The 20745-nt window shown below is 47.1% G+C and overlaps 1 protein-coding gene across 12 annotated transcripts in view; it reads right to left on the bottom strand.

Moving 5' to 3' along the window:
- The window catches only part of KIFC3 (kinesin family member C3), a 47878-nt gene that overhangs the window by 2304 nt on the left and 24829 nt on the right, over nt 1–20745 (bottom strand). For 6 of the 12 annotated variants that reach the window (XM_088135509.1, XM_088135508.1, XM_007436227.4 and 3 more), the window contains 16 exons: nt 19753–19949; nt 17465–17530; nt 15323–15463; nt 15005–15244; nt 14743–14916; nt 12923–13070; nt 12610–12740; nt 12315–12426; nt 11667–11848; nt 11285–11389; nt 8085–8215; nt 7332–7455; nt 6565–6694; nt 5054–5283; nt 3240–3374; nt 1537–1633 (listed from right to left, as the gene is read on the bottom strand). In XM_088135509.1, coding sequence (XP_087991635.1) covers nt 1537–1633; nt 3240–3374; nt 5054–5283; nt 6565–6694; nt 7332–7455; nt 8085–8215; nt 11285–11389; nt 11667–11848; nt 12315–12426; nt 12610–12740; nt 12923–13070; nt 14743–14916; nt 15005–15244; nt 15323–15463; nt 17465–17530; nt 19753–19949 — 2343 coding nt within the window. Of the gene's footprint in view, nt 1–366; nt 400–1536; nt 1634–3239; nt 3375–5053; nt 5284–6564; nt 6695–7331; nt 7456–8084; nt 8216–11284; nt 11390–11666; nt 11849–12314; nt 12427–12609; nt 12741–12922; nt 13071–14742; nt 14917–15004; nt 15245–15322; nt 15464–17464; nt 17531–19752; nt 19950–20237; nt 20486–20745 lie in introns of all 12 variants that reach the window. The other 6 variants (XM_088135514.1, XM_088135515.1, XM_088135511.1 and 3 more) reach the window with 6 other exon arrangements.

The following is a 20745-nucleotide window of genomic DNA, read 5'->3' as shown; positions in this document are numbered from 1 at the left end:
TGAAGTTTGTCTGCCTTTTGCTAGCTTTGGCCCACACATAATACTTGGTCCTGTTCCATTCTGGTTTTGGACTGTTATCAGGCTGACAGACGGAGTCTCAGCCTGCATTATGTAATTTCTTTCCAACATTCTGTTGGGTTGCAAAGAAGAAAGAGTAACATTAAAAGGGAGACTGGAATTTTTGGATTTCACGCCTGTGTCCAGGCTCAGTCTGATGCTAATTCTACAGACAAGGATCAACTGTGGCCTTGACCAAGGACCAAAGAAAGCATTGATTCTGCTTTCCTTCTCATTCTGGCCACAGCAGAAGATACACCTTGTTCATCAGAGTAAGATCTCATGATCCAGGCATCTATCTCTACTCACCTGGAGGCAAACAGAGCATCTCTTAATTCCAGGCTGAAATCAAATGGAACAACTGAGTTTGTCTCATGAAACAGGAAATGGATGCAAACTACATTGATTAATGGAAGAATAAAATTTCTGGGATGGCTGTTAAGTTTCCCCTAAGCATCTGGCTAATGTTGTGACCAGATGGACATTTGATTTGATGCTTCAAACAGGCTTCTGCCTCATCTTCCTAGTGAGGCTTCTGAACATGATGCGGACCTGATCACATGGGTGATATGTGGCAACGGATAAGACCACAGGAAAGGCCTACAGGCTTCCTTCCATCCTGCATTCCTCTATGCCATACGCTGTTCCATTATACTTGCCTGACAGTTCAATTGGCATATGGAGCAATCCAATATGGCTATGGCTATCAACGCCTTTTAAGCTTCCTCAAAATGTTCCCCAAGCCCAGCTCCCAACTCGGCTGAATCCAGCAGTCTGCTGCTGTTCCCATCCTTGGGACAGGTGGTGGGATGTCTAGGCCCAGTTCTCTCTGGCCCTCTTCCTTGAACTGTTTCACGTCTTCCAGTCCTGGACGACTCTGACAGCCCTGCAAGGGGGGACTACAACCTCTGCCCTCAAAAAGCCTTGGGCTGCTGTGCCAAGGGAGTGTTGGGAAAGACACTCTACCCCCCTGCACCCCCCGTCCTCAGCACAGTTGGGTGGGGTTTCAAAAGTTGGGAGTGGCTGCGCTGCCCAAAGAGGCAGGCATGGAGATCCATCCCCCTCTCCACAGCTCGGCTCTGTCAAGCTTCTCCTCTCCTGGACGAGGTGGGCGGGAGGCAAAGGGCAGAGAGGCTTTCGCCCTTCAGCAATCCTACTTATGTATCCCAGGAGTGGGGAGAGGTGACAGCTTCTTCCCACCAATTCCTGCAGGGATATCTGTTGTGCACACACGTGGATGTAAACGAGTGAGGAAAAAATCCCCATGGCAACAAAGGATGCCCACCTGATTTCAGGATTCTTGGCATCTTTGGTGGCATCAGGAGGACCTGCTGGTGCACTCTCACCAGACGCCAAAGAAGGCTTCCGTGAAACAGACCAGGATCCAGCCTCAGAGCTCAGCCCAACTCTTGGCGATGGCTGGAGCACGTTATTCTTCTTTGGAGGTCAAGTAAGCTCTGAAAACTAAAGGGCTCTTACCTGCAGTCTGGAGCTTTGCCCGAAGTGAGCTTGAACGCCCTGTTCGAGGGGAAGGCTGCGTTCGGATGCAGGGCTGTACGGCAGCAGAGGGGTCTACCTGGAGACAAGCAGCCACAGGAAATCAGAGCTGTGGCCATTACCAGGAAGGTTCCTCCGGCCAATGTGACAGTGAGCTCAGTCTGCCGAAACAAGTGCCCACCCATCCCCTTCCACTGACTGAACTTGACACAGAACCAGGGCGAGTTTTAGGATTTTGTTGGACCTGAAGGGTCCAAGCTGCTTATTCTTGCGAACTCTGTACCCTGACCTTGGTCTGAGAAGGCTCCCTTAGCCACACCTGATTCAGATTCCAGGATGGTGTGAGACGGCACCCTTCAGTGGGTGAGTCACAAGTCCATCTGGCTGGATCTTATGCAGGGAAGACATGGAAGCCCCCAGCCTGGAGGAGATGGCTGAGAGAAACTGGGCTCCACAAGACATGCAAACACAGATCTGGAGCTCTCTGAACAAAGTGTTCAATGCTTCCTTCCTCAGAGCACTTGCACTAAAGGACGCAACACCTAAGGGTTTTAAAATCTGTCATTTCTTGGAGGCCGGTTTTGAGGGCACTTTGCAAATTGGGAAAATGGAAGTGGGAAACTCTTTCTGGCCAGGCAATGCCCACTTGCTCATCCTCCCAGCTGGCCACATGGAGCCTTCTGGAGCCCTGACTGCAGAAGGCAGGGATGAAGATGTTCAGCTCTTTTTGTTGTTGTTGTTGCTATAGTTTTGGAGGTTTTTAAGACAAGCATTTCATTTATAAATACTCTGCACTCCCATTTCCAATCTTATTTTATAGTCTTTGCCTGCAAAATGTGCCACTGAAATTCAGCCACTTTGTTCCCTGAAAGTTGGGAATACAACCTCTGGGGGCTTCAGGGCCAAAAACAGATTGCTGGGGGCCACAGTTGCCACCCCTGCTGTAGACACAAGGAAGCACATTCCCCATTCAGGGTTAACACTAAGCTCACCTTAGTTTGCTCTGCAAAACAAGAAGATTGGAGCCGGGGCCGCATCAACAGAGAAGATGCTCGAGCACCAAGCTGCTGCCTTAGACTTGGTCCGCCTTGTAACCCCTCTAGGTATATTACCCCAAATCCTTATAACCGCTCTTTTCAGCCCTGGCACTGGAGGTGAAGGGGGTCAGAAACTTGCACTGCCACCTTGGACTCCACGTTTTCCTGAGGATCCAACAGCAGAAGCAGGCAGGCTGCAGTTTCCCTGCCACGTCTCACGGGGGAAGTGGGATGCTCAGGCCCTCGTCCACTCAGCTGCCAGGACGCCATCCAGCCTCATACAGCTCAACCACAAGCGCAGAGAGGCTGCCTCTGAAAACCGCTTCCCCACTATTAATCGTGCCCTGTGAGGGGGGTTGGCGCAATCCGCAAACGGAGATCAAGGTTCTTTAACGGCCTGAACCTTCCTTCTTCCCACAAGCAGCCCCCCGGCCGAGGCAGCCCCTCACCTGTGCTGAAGGAGGCTAAGTGGGGTTCCCTTGAGGTGCCGACTCAGGATGGCCGGTCCCCCTTTGCTGACCCAAGCTTTCCGTCTGCAGAACCGCCGCGCTCCAAGAGCTCAGAGGGAAGCAGTCGGAAGGGACAGCAGCTTTTAACAAAGGGAATCTGCCAGACACGGAAACCCAGGAAGCCAGGCAGTTACAGTACCTCTAAGTGCTCCTGGCTGGTCCAGGAGCCCAGTTCTGCCCTCCGAGCACCAGGGCCCAGTTCCACGGAGCGAACCCTCTCGGCAAACTTGAGGGAACAGAGTGTCTCGCTTGTATTCTTCTCAACTGGAGAAACCTGGGAACCAGGAGGAGAAAGGGGACAGTCACAGCCATGAACCACCAAAGCGGCCCGCAGGGAAGAGGGGGCTACAGCCCTCCCTGGAAATGCCTTGGTTCCAGCTGGGCAACCTCTGCCCGGCCTCAGGTGGCCCCAAAGGGCACTGGTGCTGCAAAGAGGAGGAAAACACCTGCTTTGGGCTGCAGGGAGGAGGCCACCTGGTGAAAAGCTGGTTTTCACGGGGCCTTGGCTCAGTCGTCCTGGCCGAGAATTGCCACCTGAGGGATCCCGTTTCAGAAGCCATTTGTGAACTGAACCAGCGAGGCAAGGAAACCAAACCCCAACAGAATTTGAAAGGGAATTACATACAAATGACGATCACGTAATTGCTAAAATGTATAAACTACTGTTGAGATTTGAAATGGAAGAAGAACAAGTTAAAGAGTGCATGACAAAATGGGCTTAGAATTTTGGTTATAATACACAGATGGGAAAAACGTGATTAAAAGGACTTAAATTCATATTGTCTTACAATTTAAAAGAGAACTATAAAATGATATACCGTTGGTATCTGTCATTAGGCTGCATCTCAATGAAGTTTATCTACTTGTTTGTCAAATTTATCTTACTGCCTGAGGCCAGCCAGACTCTAGGCAGTGTACAGAAATTAAGCATTAAAAAGGAATCACAAATAACACATTAAATTATTATTAAAATTCTGGTGGCATCAAAACATGTTAATCCCTGAAGGTGTTTGGGAAAAGCCATGTTTTCGCCAGTTCTGGGAGAACATGAGGATGTTTGCTCTCCTGAGAGAAGCTGCTTTAGAGGAGGGGGCTTGCCACCAAGACCCCTCACACTCTACCTCCTGGCTGCTGGGGACCCTGCACAGGCACCCCCCTAGTTGTCTGACAGGGGCAGGTTGCAAGGACTGGAAAAAGGAGGTCCGCAGCTGATAACCAGCTCCTGCGCCCCGCAGGGTTTTAGCATTGCAACAGCCCCTCGATGTTTTCCAAACCCATAACCAGGCACCATCAGCCCCCATTTTTAGCACAGCACTCTTGGCAACCCTGAGCAAGCAAGACCAGCGCACCAAGTAGGAACTGTAAGCAATCGTAATGAGGAGACCTTGGTACAGGATTTCGCCCATCCAGGAGTGACATTTTATTCTCTGTTGATTATTGCATGGGGTGCGGGAGGTGTCCCCTTTAAGGTTTCTTCTGAAAGATTTTTGGAAACCTTGGAGTTCCTTTTGAGCTTTTGTAATACCACTCTGGATAAATAAAGATCCACATTCAGAAAATCAATTTTACTGCACGTTATCTAGTCTTCCATTAATGCTTCTTGCCCACAGCTTAACAGATGCAGACAATGGAACACAGGCCTCTTTGCAACCTTGAGAGGGATTTTTAGTTTGCTTTTTCAAATGGGGATTGGGTGAAAGCCTAGAACAGGGTGTGCACAGTAGGGAGATTACACAGCCAAGCACATAAAAGCATTTTTTAAAGTATCCAAACAATGTAGGCTGGAGAAAAACGTCAACCATTGATGTACGGGGCACCTACACATGATATGACATAGCCATTTAAACAAGATCAAAGCAGCATGTATGTCAGGCGCAAGATACTTAACCTGCATTTTGTCCTGGGTCACCTGAAAAACTCAACCAAGTCCATCTTTCTCTGGTAAATACTCACCTGGACCATCATGAGGGTCTTGCTCTCACCACTGAGAGAATCTTGGAGGAGGTAGGTTAGCTTGGAATTACGGAACGGCACGTGGCCCTGGCGGGAGCGCAGCGCGTAGATCACATCTCCCAAAGCCGAGAGCGACTTGTTGATGTATTGAGCCTCACGCAACCTGTTCCCTTCTGCACCAGATCTACCCACACGCTCAGATCCTGCCAGGTCTACTAAATTCAGCTTCCCTAGGAATTGAGAAGGCAGACACTTAAGCTGCAATCCTAAATTTACTATGCCAACAAGACACTGGGCTCAGCTGCCAACTTTCTAGAAGACCAAGGTCCATCCAAGATCAGCAAAAGCTGTAAACCAGACTGTGCCCTCAAGGCAATCTTTTTTGAGGGGGGAGGGGGAATGGGACAGGCCAAGCAGTGAGCAAGGCTAAAGCGTGGTGGTGATGGTGGCCATCCCCTCTGTCTTTCTGTCACCCCCTTCTGTCTCCAGGGAACAGGCAACTCTTACCAGAGACTTGAACTGATCACTTACAAAGGACCTCTGAAATTAGACTGGGCGGCTCTAGGACTGCACCTTGTTTGCTCTTGCTGCAGACTTCCACTAATTCACCAAAGTGAATGACTAAAGTCAATCTTAATAATACTGCACAAGATGGACTGATGTTCTCACTTGATAAAATGACTCCTTAGTCACCCACAAACTGAAAGCAAGCTGCTTCTCTTTTCCATGTTTCAGCATAAATATGACAAGATTTCCTCTATTCTTACTGAGCATGCCACAGCACTGAATCTCAACTAACTTCCAAGAAAAAGTTCTAACACATTACACTGCTACCATTATTTAAACCTTGCTCAAACACAGCCCGTGGTGAAGATGGATGCTATGGAGCATTTTACCCATGGTGCTACAATGCCATTCCCCAGATTAAAAAAAAAATCTCATCTGAGTGTTCAGGTTGCCTGAAGAAGCAATAATTCCACAGTGATCCACCTGCTGCACACAGGAATGGGAGTGTAACTCATGTGGTTTGCATGTTAACGTGAAACAATCTAATTTGAACATCTCAAAGTAATATACATACTAGAGTGCAATTATCCTTTACTGTTTGCCCTTCTCTGAATTTTGTAGAGTAGTTCCCCAACCCCAAAAAAGTATGTAAAAATGGTATATTAAAAAATTGAAAAAACTCTTTGCAAAGAACATATGTTACAGAAATATGTAAAAAAAAATGTACACATTTTCGCCAATACAACATACATTCAAATGTATATGAGTTCTTCTTGACAACTTAAGCTTTCTGAAAAAAAAGTTGAACAATGTTAGTATTACAGAAAGCCAAAGAGATGCAGCCGTCCCTTGTTGCGCAACTGTAACAGGCCTGCAACTCAGAGTGGGGGTCTGCAGGAGCTCCAAACATGGCCCATCCCTCTGCCATCAGTCGGACTGGCTACTCATTGATATTCCACAGGTTCAACAATTCATGCTGAATCTGATGAGGAATCCATACTAACCTGCAGTTCTTATTCCTGTGCTGCAATCGATTCCCCTCACTGTGACCATGAGGAGGGCATGAGATCTGGAGCTGTGCTCATTCAGGTGGGTGTACTCAGTTGCTCGGTTGATATGACCAAACTCGAAGACCTGGGGGAAAGACAGAGAAACCATAATGGAATTCCCTGACCCTGGAAACCAGAATGACGTTTGCAAAATCCTGTAGGACCAGAAGAGATGGCGGGCAAATAGATAGCAACATCTTTCTGCATCAAGAGGAGTTGGGAAGAGGATCAAAGATATCCCCCCAAGGAGGCCCTGCCCTAACAAACTTAATGGAAGCTAAAGAACACGTATTCAGCACCCAGGATTCTGTAACTCATTTTCCCTGCAATAAATCTGATTAATGAGATTCTGAGAATCTAGTTTTCTTGGTTCAGAGCAGCCTTTGGGGGATTGAGTTAACCAGTTTAATCCCCCCATTTTCAGCTTTTTGATCCCCTTTTTCTCATCTAAAGGGCTAAACACCAATTCTGTGGCTGTTAAAATCCCAAGCAAGCTGGCTGGGGAATTCTGGAAGCCTGCACAGTTTAAAGTTGCTGAGATTGACAAACGGTGACGTAGGCCATCTTACCTGCACGAACTCCTTCCTCTTTCATCAGGGTGATCAAAAGTTCCATCTCAGGAACTGGTCCAGGCAGAGGGATTCCACCCTGACGGCACATTCCCTCCCAGACACCACTAGTGCGACTGGCACGCCAAGAACCCCTTCCTACCCCCTGCTAACCTGGTTGATGTCTTCAACGCTATGAACCGGGAACTCTGTCAAGCCTGGAACATAAAGCTGTCCACTGCCATCTGGGCAGAGTCTGATCTCCAGCTTCTCCTGAGGCTCCTTTCCAAGCAAATCTCTGAAAGGGAGACAGTGAAAGTCCTGCAATCATGGTCAGCCCAGGAGAATGCATTCATCCAGGGAGAAAGAAAGAGATGTAAAAACCACAATGGCCAAATTGTAGTGGAACCAGACAAAGAGAGATGGAAGCAACTTCCTATTATTAAGATGCAAAATTAAAGAGAAGAATGGGCCTCTGCTTTAAAGTGCACAGCCCCAAACCTCATTCAGTGCTTCAGGGAAACAGCCATTTTACAGGAAGAAGGGAGGGGAACCCCAGAATTAAGACTCTTGTTTTAGCCCAAAGATTTTACTTTCTAACCCAAATCAGGTCAGAGAAGCCACAACAAACCAGCCTGGCTGAGAGCATGGCTGCTCTGGCATGATGCAGCTTTGCGCACCGTTCCCTTGTGTCCAGAGAGAGTCCAAGCTGGGCAATGCTTTGGATCAGGGTGGGGGGATGGGGGGAGGTGCTTTGGAACATCCCTGAGTGCAACTCCGAAGCCTCCCTGCAAAACGCACAGTCGTTGCTCCAACAAGTCGTGGGCAGGGGCCGTGGTGGTCCTCCCACACACTCCAAAGCCCCTCTTCCAAAGCAAATCCAGCTGTGGTGCGGCTCTGCTAGAGAGGCTGGTTTCTGGCTGTTACCTGAGAGCTTCATTATAGATTTCGGCTACACTGACAGTGATCCTGTAATTCCAGTCAGGGGCTTTGGACTGCACTTCGGAGAAGAGAAGCTGCAGAGCCCGCTGGTTGATCCCAGGGTTTTCCAGAGTCCCCTGATGAGAGAGACAGACCTGCATCAGGTTAATGTTAAAAGGAAAGGAACTCCAGGAGTGAAGAAACTGGAAGTGGCCATTTCAGAGATGCCTCCTGAGTGGCAACGTTAGGGGCACCCTGAAAAAAGCGGATCTTGGCATTCTGATGACATGCCAGCTCCACCGCTGCTCTCGCTTCCAAGCACGTGGGACAGCAGCCCCAGACAGACAGTTTGTGACTGGTGCTTGCCAAGGTCAAGGGTCCAGTGGAAGTAAAGCACCCTTCCTTCCTTTCTTTTTTTAAAAAAATATTTATTTTCTTAAAGAAAAAAGAAAAGAAAATTAAAAACAATTAAAAGTACAAACAAAAACATACAAACTAAGAGGGAAAAGAAAAAAAATCTATCTTACTGTATGTTTTATACTTCTCAATAGTCACTGGTATACCAATGAATTCACTACTACACTATGAACAATGCAAGATATCATTGTAAGATATTACAGAATCTCTGCCATAGTAACACATATTGCTACATCCTTTGATTAGTAGAAAATATGGCCTTTTCCAAAACAGATAGGTCACCACATTTCCAACAACCATTCCTTGACATCTGGAATAATATCACTTTTCCAATTTCTTAATATAATTCTTTTTGCCACCCTTCCTGGAAATTAGTCTGAGTGGCTTTTGAACTTGGCACGGTTCAAAAAAGGCCAGCAGTCAGGTATTTATTTCCTTTTCAAAATATATAGTTAACCTTAGTTTAACAGATCTTAGTTTACTTTAGACAAGCTCTATAGCATCGTCCAAACATCACCACAAAATAATGGATAAAGTCCGCCGTATCCAAAGTGGTATGAATGATTCATGCAAATTACTGGTTTCGTGTACAGTCTCTCCCCCCGTCCCCCAAGCAAGTGGTCCAGTAAACCAAGTGTAAAACCCTCCTTCTTTGAGGTCATGCATCTGTATTTATGATCCCCTAAGAGCCCTGAAGCTACCCAGCCCACACTTTAAGAGTCACATTTCTAACCAATTCTCTGTTACATGTGGAATCTGGGCTAGCTTTACTATGGGTTGTATGAGGCTACGCCATCTTGGATTCTGGTCCAAAATCATCTTTAATCTGGGCTGTCTCGCTTCCTTAACTTTACTAGACAGCCAATCAGTTACGGAAAAATATATTAATTTGGATCTTTAAAGCTATGGTCTACCATTTCAGAATTTGGTGTCACTGGGGGAAGAGGGTGCCAATTCAGAACTGAAACAAGGTACATTGGACTTGAATCTTCAAAATGATTGGAGTTCTACACCCTCTGGCTTGATAATCAAATGCAGCCCCCAAAACCCTCCACTCCAACCAGCAATCTTTAATGCCATGTGCTTCCTGCACTGGAGAAACTCCTCCTCGAGTGAGGTTCAAGATTTGGCCTTCACTGTTGTTGCAAGGGAGAAACAACAAACTCACAGTTCAGGGATGAATACAGCCTTGCCAGCTGGGTGATGCTGAGATAATCACACATGCGCTACTGCATTGCCCCTTCTACACAGGCTGGCATTCAGACTTAATTGCTCCCTCCTGCTAAATTGTTCTGGCTGGTCAGAGGGAGAGAAAGTGTTATCCCTTTTGGCTGAAAAACCCACAGAAACCTCCAGAAAGGTAGCTTTCTAGGAAGAGCCTGAAGACCCGGCTTTGCCATCTGGGCTGGGGACCAGAGAGGGGTGTGGAGCCCATAAAATGGCAAGATGGTTCTTGAATGGCTGTGCTCTCCTGGTAACGATACTATGTGGCTTTTAATTGTTTTTAACATTTGTATGGCTGTTTTATTTTTTTATTTTTTGATACTGTTTATGTTTTTAATTGTAAGCTGCCCAAAATCACAAATGTGAGATGGGTGGCTATATAAATTGGATGAATTAATGAAAGAATGAATTAATGAATGATTCTGCTCCCATTGTCACTAATGTCTGAAAACTAACTGTTCAAGTCCCCCAAACCCCAAATATACTTGTATTTCTTTTTCACCACTGAAACAACTGACCTTGTTAGCTTGTCTGTGTATTTCTTTCCCTAAGTTTTATATGTACATTTATATGGACAGTTTGGACCGTTTGTTTTTTTTATGATGTTGATCTACAACCATGATAAATTTTATCATCTGTTTCCCAAACACAAGTGCCTGCAGAATGCTCAAAGGTAGCCTGTGGTGGACATTTGCGATTTCAGTGAGGCACTGGACACAGAACCCCGGGACATCTGATTGGCCAGCTAGTGAACTCTGGGCTAGGTGACTTGGCAATTAAATGGATATGGAGCTGGTTTGAAATCTGCACTCAAACAGTGCTCTTCAGTGGCTCCTCCTCCAGTTGAAAGGAGGTGCAAGTGGATGATATGATACGAAAAGATAAGTTCCTCTACTTTCCAATACTTTTTATTAATGACTTGGGCAAAGAAGGGGAAAGCCTATTTATCAAATTTGCAGACAATACAACTTTGGGTGAGATGGCTAATATTCTAGAAGACAGAAAAAGACATTCAAATCTATCTTGACAGGCTAGAGAAATGGGCTGAAAGTGACTGAAATCTAAAAGAGAAAAATGCAAAGTTCTTCACTTAGGGCACAAAAAAAATTAAATGCACAGGTAGAGAATGGGGGACATCTGGCTTGGAAGTTTAGATACCGAGTAGGAGTCAATAGGGTACTATGGTTGCAAAAAAAGACAAATGCAATTTTAGCTTGCATCAACAGAAGCAGATTTTCCAAATCATGGGAAGTAAAAGTTCCACTTTTTGCTGCACTGGTGTGGTTCCACCAACTGTAACATGTTCAATTCTGGACACTTTTTTTTTTAAAGATTCAGATGAACTAGAACAGTTCAGAGGAAGACAACAAGGATGATCAGGGAACAGAAATTAAGTCCCGGGAAGTGAGAGTAAAGGAAATAGATATCGGCAAGGATTCTCTTCCCAGCCCCCATCAGTGGCGTTTTGCACTGGTTCTCTGAAACCAACCCAGCTAATCTGCAGCAGGCAGGGGGAAAAGGAGTAGGGAATACAAAGGGAGCAGAAAGAAATGAAAACTGCTCACCTCCATTGTGTATGTCTTGCCAGCACCAGTTTGTCCATAGGCAAAAATACAAACGTTGTAACCATCAATGCATGATGTGATCAGAGCCTGAACTTCTTGGAAGACCTTTGGAAAACAACACAGGCACAGTTACCAGCAAAGGAACGCCCCACTGCCAAAAACAGTCTCCTGAGATACATTCTCATGGACTGGCCCTCTAAATCAACAGCTTCTCAAAATGTCAAGCGAAGCAGAAAGAAGAGATATTACAGGGGTGATCTGTCTGTTTTCATCTGTAGATAAATCATCATCCCCAGGAATCCCCAGTCAATTGAGGAACACTGCAAATGAGAGTTTCCTTCCAGATACCCCTGATTCTCTGACCCAGAAGGTCCTCACTTACATCTTCCTGTGTTGCTTCTGGACGGAAAACTTTGTCCAGTTCAAATGACACCAGCTTCCCTTTGTGCACCAGATGTAGGACAGCGTCATCATCAGGATCAAATGTCACTGCACTTACAGCTTCTGGCCCTTCACCATCCTCTACTCGTATTGGCCTAACACGGCCAAACACTCGGATATTACCTTCAAAAGGAAATGACAGGGCCTGTAATTTATAATCATAACAGAGGCAAACTGGAGCCTTCCCCAAATTATGCTGCTGAAGTGAACAAAGCCAAAAGTTCACTGGTTGTGCATCCAATTCTGGGACTCAAACACAGTTAAACAACTGGAACAGATGTTTCCTGATCTGCCATGTACGTCTCTGCTCACCCTGCCCTATGGTATTCCCAAGGAATATCTTTCTTAATGGTGCTGAGGAATAAAGTCTGGTTTAGGTCCCTACTTCAGTCAAGCGGGATACCTTCCAATCTCCTGGAGATCCACTCAGGCATCCCCTCCACCCTCCAGGTACAATTGCTGTTCTATCCCAAATGTGCCTCCACCAGGCAAGCCCCCCACCCCCGACCCCAAATCAGCAACCTCCAACTCAGGGCGCTCAGCCAGCATCTCTACTCTGCCCCAGTGTGTGCACAGTGGAGGAGCAAACCTTTCAATCGCACCAGCTCATTGTGACATTTCTTCCGGAGTTGCAGCTCCTTTCTGTATTTCCTCAGCAGCTCCTGATTGGTGGTGCTCACCTCTTCAATGGCCTGCCCAATCTTGGAGAAAGACAAGCCACATTAGGGTCTTCTGGTGTCCCTCGGAGAGAAGAGCCTCAGCCCTTCCCGTCACCCTGGGGCTCCCTCTTCTTCTTAGAGCAATTAGAAAGATCTCTTTGGGATATGAAAAAGGAAGTTTGCAGAAAAAAGAAAGAGACAGGAACATTCTGTTGTTGGGCTAACCTCAGCCTTGGCGCTCCGTAAGGCTTCTTGAAGCAGAACAGGGAACTCTCTGACCTGGCGCTTTAAGCTATTGTAGTCATTGGTGAGAGTACGAAGAGCCGGTTGGAGCGTTAGCAGATTGGTCCGCACTCCTGCAAAAGGCACAAGGGTAAAACCGAGAAAGAAACTTCAAAGATCTGGCCTGGAGAGTGCCCACTTCCATCAGCCATTTCCCCTCTTCAGCCATGCCACAACTGGACAGCCTCTAAGATGCCTCGCTGAAAGCAAATCAAATCCAGCCAAGGAACATTCCTCCGGTTCAAAAGGTGTTCACCTGCCAGATTTTCATGGACAGCTTTCATTTCTACTTGTGCTTGAGCAAAAGCTTCTTCAATGGCTCGGTTCTTGTCCTCCTCCATGTTCTGCATCTCTTCCAGCATCTGCTCATGGGATCGTTCTAACTCGGATTCATACACCTTAACCTAGAAAATGGACCAAATGAAGTCCTGAGGCGGAGGAAGAAGACTTCTTTTCCCTCTCTCCTCTCTAGCAGGACTCGAGTAGCTTCTTCCACCACTTCTGAGAGGAAATGACGGGTGTGTCCACACAGGGTTTTCACTTGCTTTGCCTCACAAGTTTTTAGAGAGGGAGGGCATGTTCTCCCTTATTTTTTCTCATCTGTGTAACTGCCCCAAAAATCTGTGGAGGAGGGACAGAACAAGCTACCCAATGCTATTTTATCTGCAGCACTAGAAAGCTTCCATCCTCCTAGAATCCAGGGATGAAATTCTGCCTACGGGTAGTCCTCGACTTACGATGGCAATTGGGACTGGAATTTCTGTCACTAAGCAATCCAGTTGTAAAGCACAACCGCATCGCTTAGTGATGGCAATCCCTGCAGTCCCAGTTGCCATCGTTAACTGGATCCCACCGTCGTTGGGTGAAGCAACTTCCTGCTGGCTTCCCACAACCAAGGTCAGTGGGGACGCTGGCAGGCAGGCAGGCAGGCAGGTGGCTGCTGCTGGGTGGGAGCGGGACCAAGAGGGTGCGTGGGGATGTGGGGGAGGCACAGCACAGGTTGGGGAAGGTGCACCAGGGTGTGGCGCAGGTCAGGGAGGGTGCGTGAGGGTGCAAGGGGGTGTGCGAGAGGTGCAGTGCGGGTCAGGGAGGGTGCGAAGGGGTGCATGAGGGTATGGCAAGGGTGGGGGAGTGTGCAAGGATGCGAGAGGGTTCATGAGAGGTCCGGGTTGGTGAGGATGCATGAGGGTGTGGCACAGGTCAGGGAGGGTGCACGAGGGTGTGCAAGAGATGGGGCGTAGGTTGGGGAGGGTGTGTGGAAGTGCATGAGGGTCAGGGAGAGTGCACAAGGGTGCGAGGGGGTGCGCAAGAGGCACATTGTGGGTGAGGGAGGATGTATGTGGGTGCACAAGAGGCGCAGTGAGGTTCAGGGAGGGTGTTCAAGGGTGCAGTGTGGGTTGGAGAGGGTGCACAAGAGTGCAAGGGGTGTGTGTGAGAGGCACAGTGTCAGTCAGGGAGATTGCGTGGGGGTGCATGAGTGGCCAGTGCTGCCCAAGCACAGAGGGGCTGGGGGAGGGTGCACAGGAGGGAGACTTACCCCAGCAACTTGCAATCTTCCCTGCCAGCTTCCCCACTGACTTTCTGGGGAATCCGCCAGTGAAGGTCGCAAATGGGAATCTCGTGATTGTGGGGCGCTGTAACCAGTTATAAGTGTAAACCAGTTGCCAAGCACCCAGATCGCCATCATATGACCATGGGGGGTGCTGGGACAGCCAGAACTCTGAGGATCAGTTATAACCACCATTTGTTCAGTGCCATTGTAACTTCAGTCACCGAACAAATGGTTGTAGGTTGAGGACTACCTGTACTTTGGGGCACACCAGGAGATTTCAGCTTGAGAGTGAAAGGAACCACGATGAGTATAAGCTGCAGTGGCAAAGAGGAAGTGGAGCTACACCAATTGGGTCTCAAACTCAGGTCCTTCTGCAAGTGACCAGAAGCCAAAGGGAAAAATGCACCAGTCGTAACCTTAGTCCTCCAAGCAAGAATTGCCCTGGAATGCCTCCCTTTCTCCCGCCTCCACCGCCTGGCCTTCTTGCTTTCTCTTCCCTTTTCTTCATATTCAGGATGGCTCACCTGGGCCCTGAGCTGGGCTGCTGCCTTCTGAGAGTTCTGCAGTTGCTGCTCCATCTCCTTCAGCACTTGCCTCTGCATTCCAACTTGGTCCTGCAAGTACCGGTTCCGTGACTGGGCTTCACAGAGGGCTTGCTTGGTCTTGGAGGACTCAACTTCCACCGTTTTGATGACATACTGCAAGCAGCAGAACACCCCAGACTGAGCCACCCGGGGTTGGAAAGAGGGAAAGAGCCCTCCAAGCGCTATGCAACACCATCCTCACCTTGACCTGATGAGGCTGGGCCTTGAGGCTTGCTATCACTTCCTGGCTATCCCGTAGTCTCCGGCTCAGCCGCTCCTCCTCCTCGGCCCTCTCTGCTAAGGAGTCCTTCAGCCGCAGTTCTACCTCCGCGAGACGGTTGGTTTTCTGCTCCACCTCCAGGTCCAACTCAGAAAGGCGTCCTTTTGCTTCTTCCGCTTCCTGCTTTACTTGTGCCAGCTTCTCCTGCAACTTTAGGTTCTCCTGCAGGAGGAAAGGAAAAGGCATCTAAGGAACAGGTCCGCCTGCCAGAGACCCAACTGGAGAGGAGCAATGCTTCACCTGGCTGTGTGCACAGTTGATGCATCTCACCGAATGCTTCCTCAGCTCCTGCAGATGGGCTTCACACAGCTTTATCTCCTGCTTTAAATGCACGTTTTCTGCAACCAAGAGGTCCCGGTGCTTCTCCAGGTCTGTGCCACCCTGAGGACAGCATAGGAAATGAGCAGAAGTCAGAAGGGCATCTGCTCTGAGAGGTATTTACTCTTTAAATGGCCAGGCCACCTCCTGGAGAAAATGCCAGACCCTGAGCAGTTTTCCATTTAAAAGAGTAGCAGAAAGTTTCAGAGCATACTTCACCTCATCACTGGTTCTGAGGTAAGTCTCTCTCTTAAAGGAAGCTGTGGTCAAAAACAGCAGAACAAGGATACAGACATTCTGAGTGAGTCTTTCTTCCGGTGAAGAATTGTGGCACCTGGAGCCCCAATTAAATTAGAAAAACCTTTTCATGACAAAATGAGAGCTGCAACTATCTGATCAGAAATGCCCACCATCGGAACGGATATGATATCATCCCTCCTCTAACTGAATCTAACTATAAATATTGCGCATGGATGAAGATTAAAATGCAATTTAGTCAATAGTTCTTCTTTCGTTTATTTGGATATGGCATTAATTTCCAATGCATTTACCACTGGCGAAATGTTGCAATCTGAAACAATGGAAAACTAATTTAAATGTTTAGGCACTGCCTCTGTTTGTGTGTACTCAGATAGTAAACTAATTATAGAAGGAGGCAAGCCCTGCCTGCCGTGCTAAATATAAAGAAAGGCTGTGGCACGAGGGAGCTGTTCTCAGACAATCTTTGGAAGACATCAGGAGACTCAGCAAAGAACTGCAAAGAAGGAAGAGAGGTTCTGATGGCTCGCCAGCCAGGCTGAATACAGACTCACTATAAACAAGCCCAGTGAATTAGTTGAATTAGCTGGAACACTCCAGCATCAGACTGTGCACAGTACAAACACCTATTGGTGTCACCCTTTGGGCAGTAAGCCTACCCAAATGAATGCAACGAAGTAAACAAACCCCGTGAATCAGTTGAATTGATCTAGCAATAAAAAGTATGTGTGGGGAGGGTGTTAATTATTATTTTCCCTTCAGACCAACACCCTTATAATTTGTACAAATGAATGTTGCATTGTATACAATATTGCTTTTATTGTGAAATATTAACATACATATGACATAGATATACTTTGGTTTCCTGTAGTTATTTTCTCATCCAGAATGTTTATTAGTTCCTACTCTTCAGGCTCATTTCTCAGAAGCAGACAGACCAGAGTTCTCCAGGCGGGTAACTTGCCCACAGATGTTTCAAGGCAGAGTTGGCCACGTCTTTCCCACGCTCTGGCAACTCCAAGCAAGCCAACTGCTCTGCCCCGGCCTTTTCTTGTAACAAAAGTAAAACCCCTGACAAAGGGCATTTTCTCCCAACCAGCACCAATTCATAGCTTCCCCCAATTGGCCTACAATTCCTATCACCTCCAGCCAAATTGCCCAAAGCCCTGCTGGTTGCAGATGATGGAATTTGTAGTCCAGTACCTCTTGAAGGCTCCAAGAAGGGAAAGCTATTGTAAAAGAAGGGCTTGTGAAAAAACAAGGCAGGAAGGTTACACAGGAATGATGAGGCAGTAGAGGAACGGTGCAGAATTAACACTTCAAAGAGGAGAAGACTTCAACAAAGCAACGCAAACAGCAGGCCTGAGCACAGGCCTTTCTTGAAGGACCAGCGCAATATGATGCTGATATTTGCCTAAATGGGAGTAGGATGTGTCTGCTCCAAACCAGGTTTTGTGAGCTTCAGAAATAATGTAAGGTTAACAATTCAATGCGCTGCACTTCCCATAAGACGCATCAGTCTTTGGAAGCTTTGACATGCAAATGCAATGGTCAGTTGGTTACTGACAATTATTGGGGCGGTCAAACAATTACGTAAGTCCAACCCCGCAATGAGTTTCAGAAAAATACTGTACACGCTACCTGGAATTCCTTCCATTATTTAAGGCTGCATCCTATACATAACTGGAATTCAATTGGTTTGGAGCAGTTGTCATTCTGCCTCTCTGAGCAAACCATCTGATGCCCCAAGACCTCCCGCAAGTCCTTGCTGCGACCAAACCGTAGGCAAGAGGATCCACAACTCACCAGCGCAGAATGAAGCCTGTTCATCTCCTGAGCGGGGCTTGGGAGTCTGTCCTTCAGGCTTTCTGTCTGCCAATACAAAAGAGGGACTGAAGTACAACACTCATTTATGCATCAAGAGCACAGAAACGGTAAGTTAAATTCCACCCATCAACTTCTGTGACACAATAAACATGCTTTCCAATTTCAGTTGTTTGAAGTTCTTGGAAGTTTGGCTCTGGCCTCTCAGCTCCAATCCTCTACTTCTGCAGTTCGTAGTCAACACAGCTCAGCTGTCACATCTGCTTTTAGCATCTAAATTTTAAATTCTGACCAGCATACTCAAAACATCAGACTTATGAATGGAATTCTGATAGCCAGTCTCTTGCAAAAGTCATCTTAAGCTGTAGATCTCAATTCCTCGGGGAGCAAAGAGGAAACACAGATGGTAAAGGATGCCTGTGTTGCTGGAAATGCCCCTCTTGCACACATGGCCTGCAAAGAATACTGTACATGTCAGTCATGAGAGCAAGTCTTCCAATGTTTATTAAAAGAACAGGAAGTACAAGATGAACACACAGCTTGGTTTCACTAGAGACTAAGTCCAAGGAAAATCTTTCCACATATTTCCACAATCATAAAACACTGTGCAACAATGAATAAGCCAAGCCCGCAAATGGTATCAAAGTGCTGAGAAAGTGATATGTGAACAGATGGTAGGGAGGCCCAGAGCAGGAGTAGGAGAGACCTTGGCCTGACTTGGGAAAGGCAAGTGGGAGCTAAAAGGAGTAAGAGGGTGGGGCAGCTTCACACGTTTTGGCCTTTTCTAAGCACTTAAGATCATTTGCTGCAGCCAACCACAGCTGCAGATCAAAAGGGTCATTTCTCTTCTTCAAGCCATGATCGAAACTGAGCTAACTCAAGGGTCAGTTTTCTGAGCCAGGCAGTCACCAAGAATCAGCACACGTCCTAATGTTTCTACCTGTCTGGAACTGCAGATTAATAAAAAGGGACCCAATTAAGTGCCGATGAGCTGGAATTGCTTTGGCAGTTTCCAAACGATACAGCCTGGAATTACTTGATGACACGGAGGCCAAGTTCCCTCCGAGGGGCAAGAAGGAAAGGGGGAAATGGTCAGGTAGCAAGTGGAGGCTCATATAATGAAAAGGGAACGCTCCGTTAGGAAGGAAAATAGAAGATCCCACACTTGCCCCCCCCCAAAAAGGCATTTCATGTTCTGTGTTATGGAAAAGGACTGGGATAAGGAGGAAGGGATGTTACAGCTGCTTCTCCAGCAGAAATGCTCTAGCTTTGATACAGGCTCTTGGCCCGCTGGTGAGCATAGGGGCATTCCTGGCCCAACAGTACTGCCTGCGGGTATCAAGAACCTAATGCCAAGTGCTGAAAAGGATGTGCAGCATTGTTAGTGTTGTGATGGTCTGAAGGGGGAATGGAGAAGCAGCCCAGCTCACCTTCTTCAGTAACAAGATCAGACAAGCTGGCTCTGAGCCCCAAATGCTTACTGGAAGCATGGTTTAGGCTCACACCCAGGGCAGTCACTTCCATGAGTGACTTGAACCCCAAGAGCCTCATGGCCCAAAGGGAAATGTGTACACAACCAAGGGGAAGCAGACAATCATTACTATGCACAAGCTAGGTTTGCCCCACCCCCAAAAAGAGAGAGACTTCTATTTAGGATTCCCTGAATCAGGCAGAAGAAGCTTGGCCCTGCATGTAGGAATATGGCTTAGAAGTCCCTTCCAATTCTCAACCCTTAATACTTCAACAGAGCATTTTAAAAGTTGCATGCATTTTTCACTACACATTTTAGGTGTAACTTTCTTTTGGTCCCCACCCTCCAATTTCTTAGTTGAATTTTAATTTTTTTCCTGTTTTCATTTTGGTTTTGAACACACAGACACATTAGCCAAGTTAAAATGAACCAAGTTCAGTGTATTATATGAATGCAGATGTTATGCCTTTAGTCACGGTGATTAAGTGTACTGTAGAAGCATAGCCTTTGGGTCTTGTCATTAAACTTGCGCAAGCACAAAAGTGATGTTGAGCCAAAGAGATGGCAAAGACAAGGAGAGTGTGAGAGCTACTAGGATGGTCCAGCTGGTGCAGAAGAATTGGAGGCAAGGACTTCTCCCGGTTCTCTCCAACCATGGGGGATACGTATGGGGGGGGTGACTTTGCAGAGACAGTGCGAGGAAAGGAGTGCCGATCAGGGACGCCAGCAAAGGGCAGGTTCCACAAAAGATTTCTGGAGGATCAGTGAGCCTATCTTATTCCATTACAAAGAAAAATACCTTGTTCTGCAGCTGCGCAGCCTGAGTGAGTGGGCTGCTCTCTCGCACAGCAAGTTTCTCCTGCAGCAACAGTAACTGTTGCTGCAGCTGCAACTTTTCCTCTTGCAGTTGGGCCCGAGACTCCACCAACTTCTGCACCACTGGAAGCTGATGCACCCCTGCTAAGTTGGTCCGTTTCCCACTAAAGACTCTTCCTCCTGCCAGAAAACAGGAAATTAGGCAGCAGAGCTACAGAGGACATGAAGTTAAGGAAGAACAGCATGGAAGAAAGCTGTGTTTCACTCCATGAAGGGCCCTTAACAGCAGAGGTTGCAAGCAGGGCCCCACTGGCTGAAACTGCACTGACTGAGTCCCCTTCTAGAGGATGGCTGACATTTGCTCACCACTGCCAGGAGACTGGGGGTGAGCTGCCAGCCCCAACAGTCAAGAAGCCCCACCCATGCTTGTCCACCAAAAGAAATGGATGGCAAGTGAAAAAATCTTACATTTAGATATTTATCTTGAGTAGTTGCCAGCAGTGGATTCAAGTTTCTTCTGACATTTATATTCTCAAAAACAAAATGGGCCTTTCACCTCCATCTCCGTCCTAGGAGCCCTTGGTGTGACTTGGAAACTGTTTTCCATCTGGCAGGAGCAAATCATACGTGCAGCCAAACCCAACACCAATCCTGGGGATTTCATTCAGAAGGAGACTTTCCACGGGATGAACTGGCAGGTAGCCTTGGCCAAATTGCTGTCCATCAAGACGGTGATAAGACACATTTTGAGAATATGTCCTTTCCTGAAATTCCTTTTCCTTTCTCCACCACATCAATCCATTTTTTAAATTAAATATCTAGTTCAAAGTAGAACTAAGAGAATTTGAAATCTCATCACTCGACAATAATTTAGCAATTGGCAAATCAACATTCCTGTTTGGATTTCATCTTACAACCAACGTAGCTACCTCCAATTTGTAAACACTAGTGTGTTGGAGAGAAATTTGGATAGTTC

The sequence above is a fragment of the Python bivittatus genome, unplaced genomic scaffold, assembly GCF_059951505.1.
Source record: "Python bivittatus isolate LINGU-HERP-01145 unplaced genomic scaffold, Pbiv_v1 ctg000170_np1212, whole genome shotgun sequence".
Taxonomy (NCBI): Eukaryota; Metazoa; Chordata; class Lepidosauria; order Squamata; family Pythonidae; genus Python; species Python bivittatus.
This window is presented reverse-complemented; position numbering and strand designations above follow the sequence as displayed.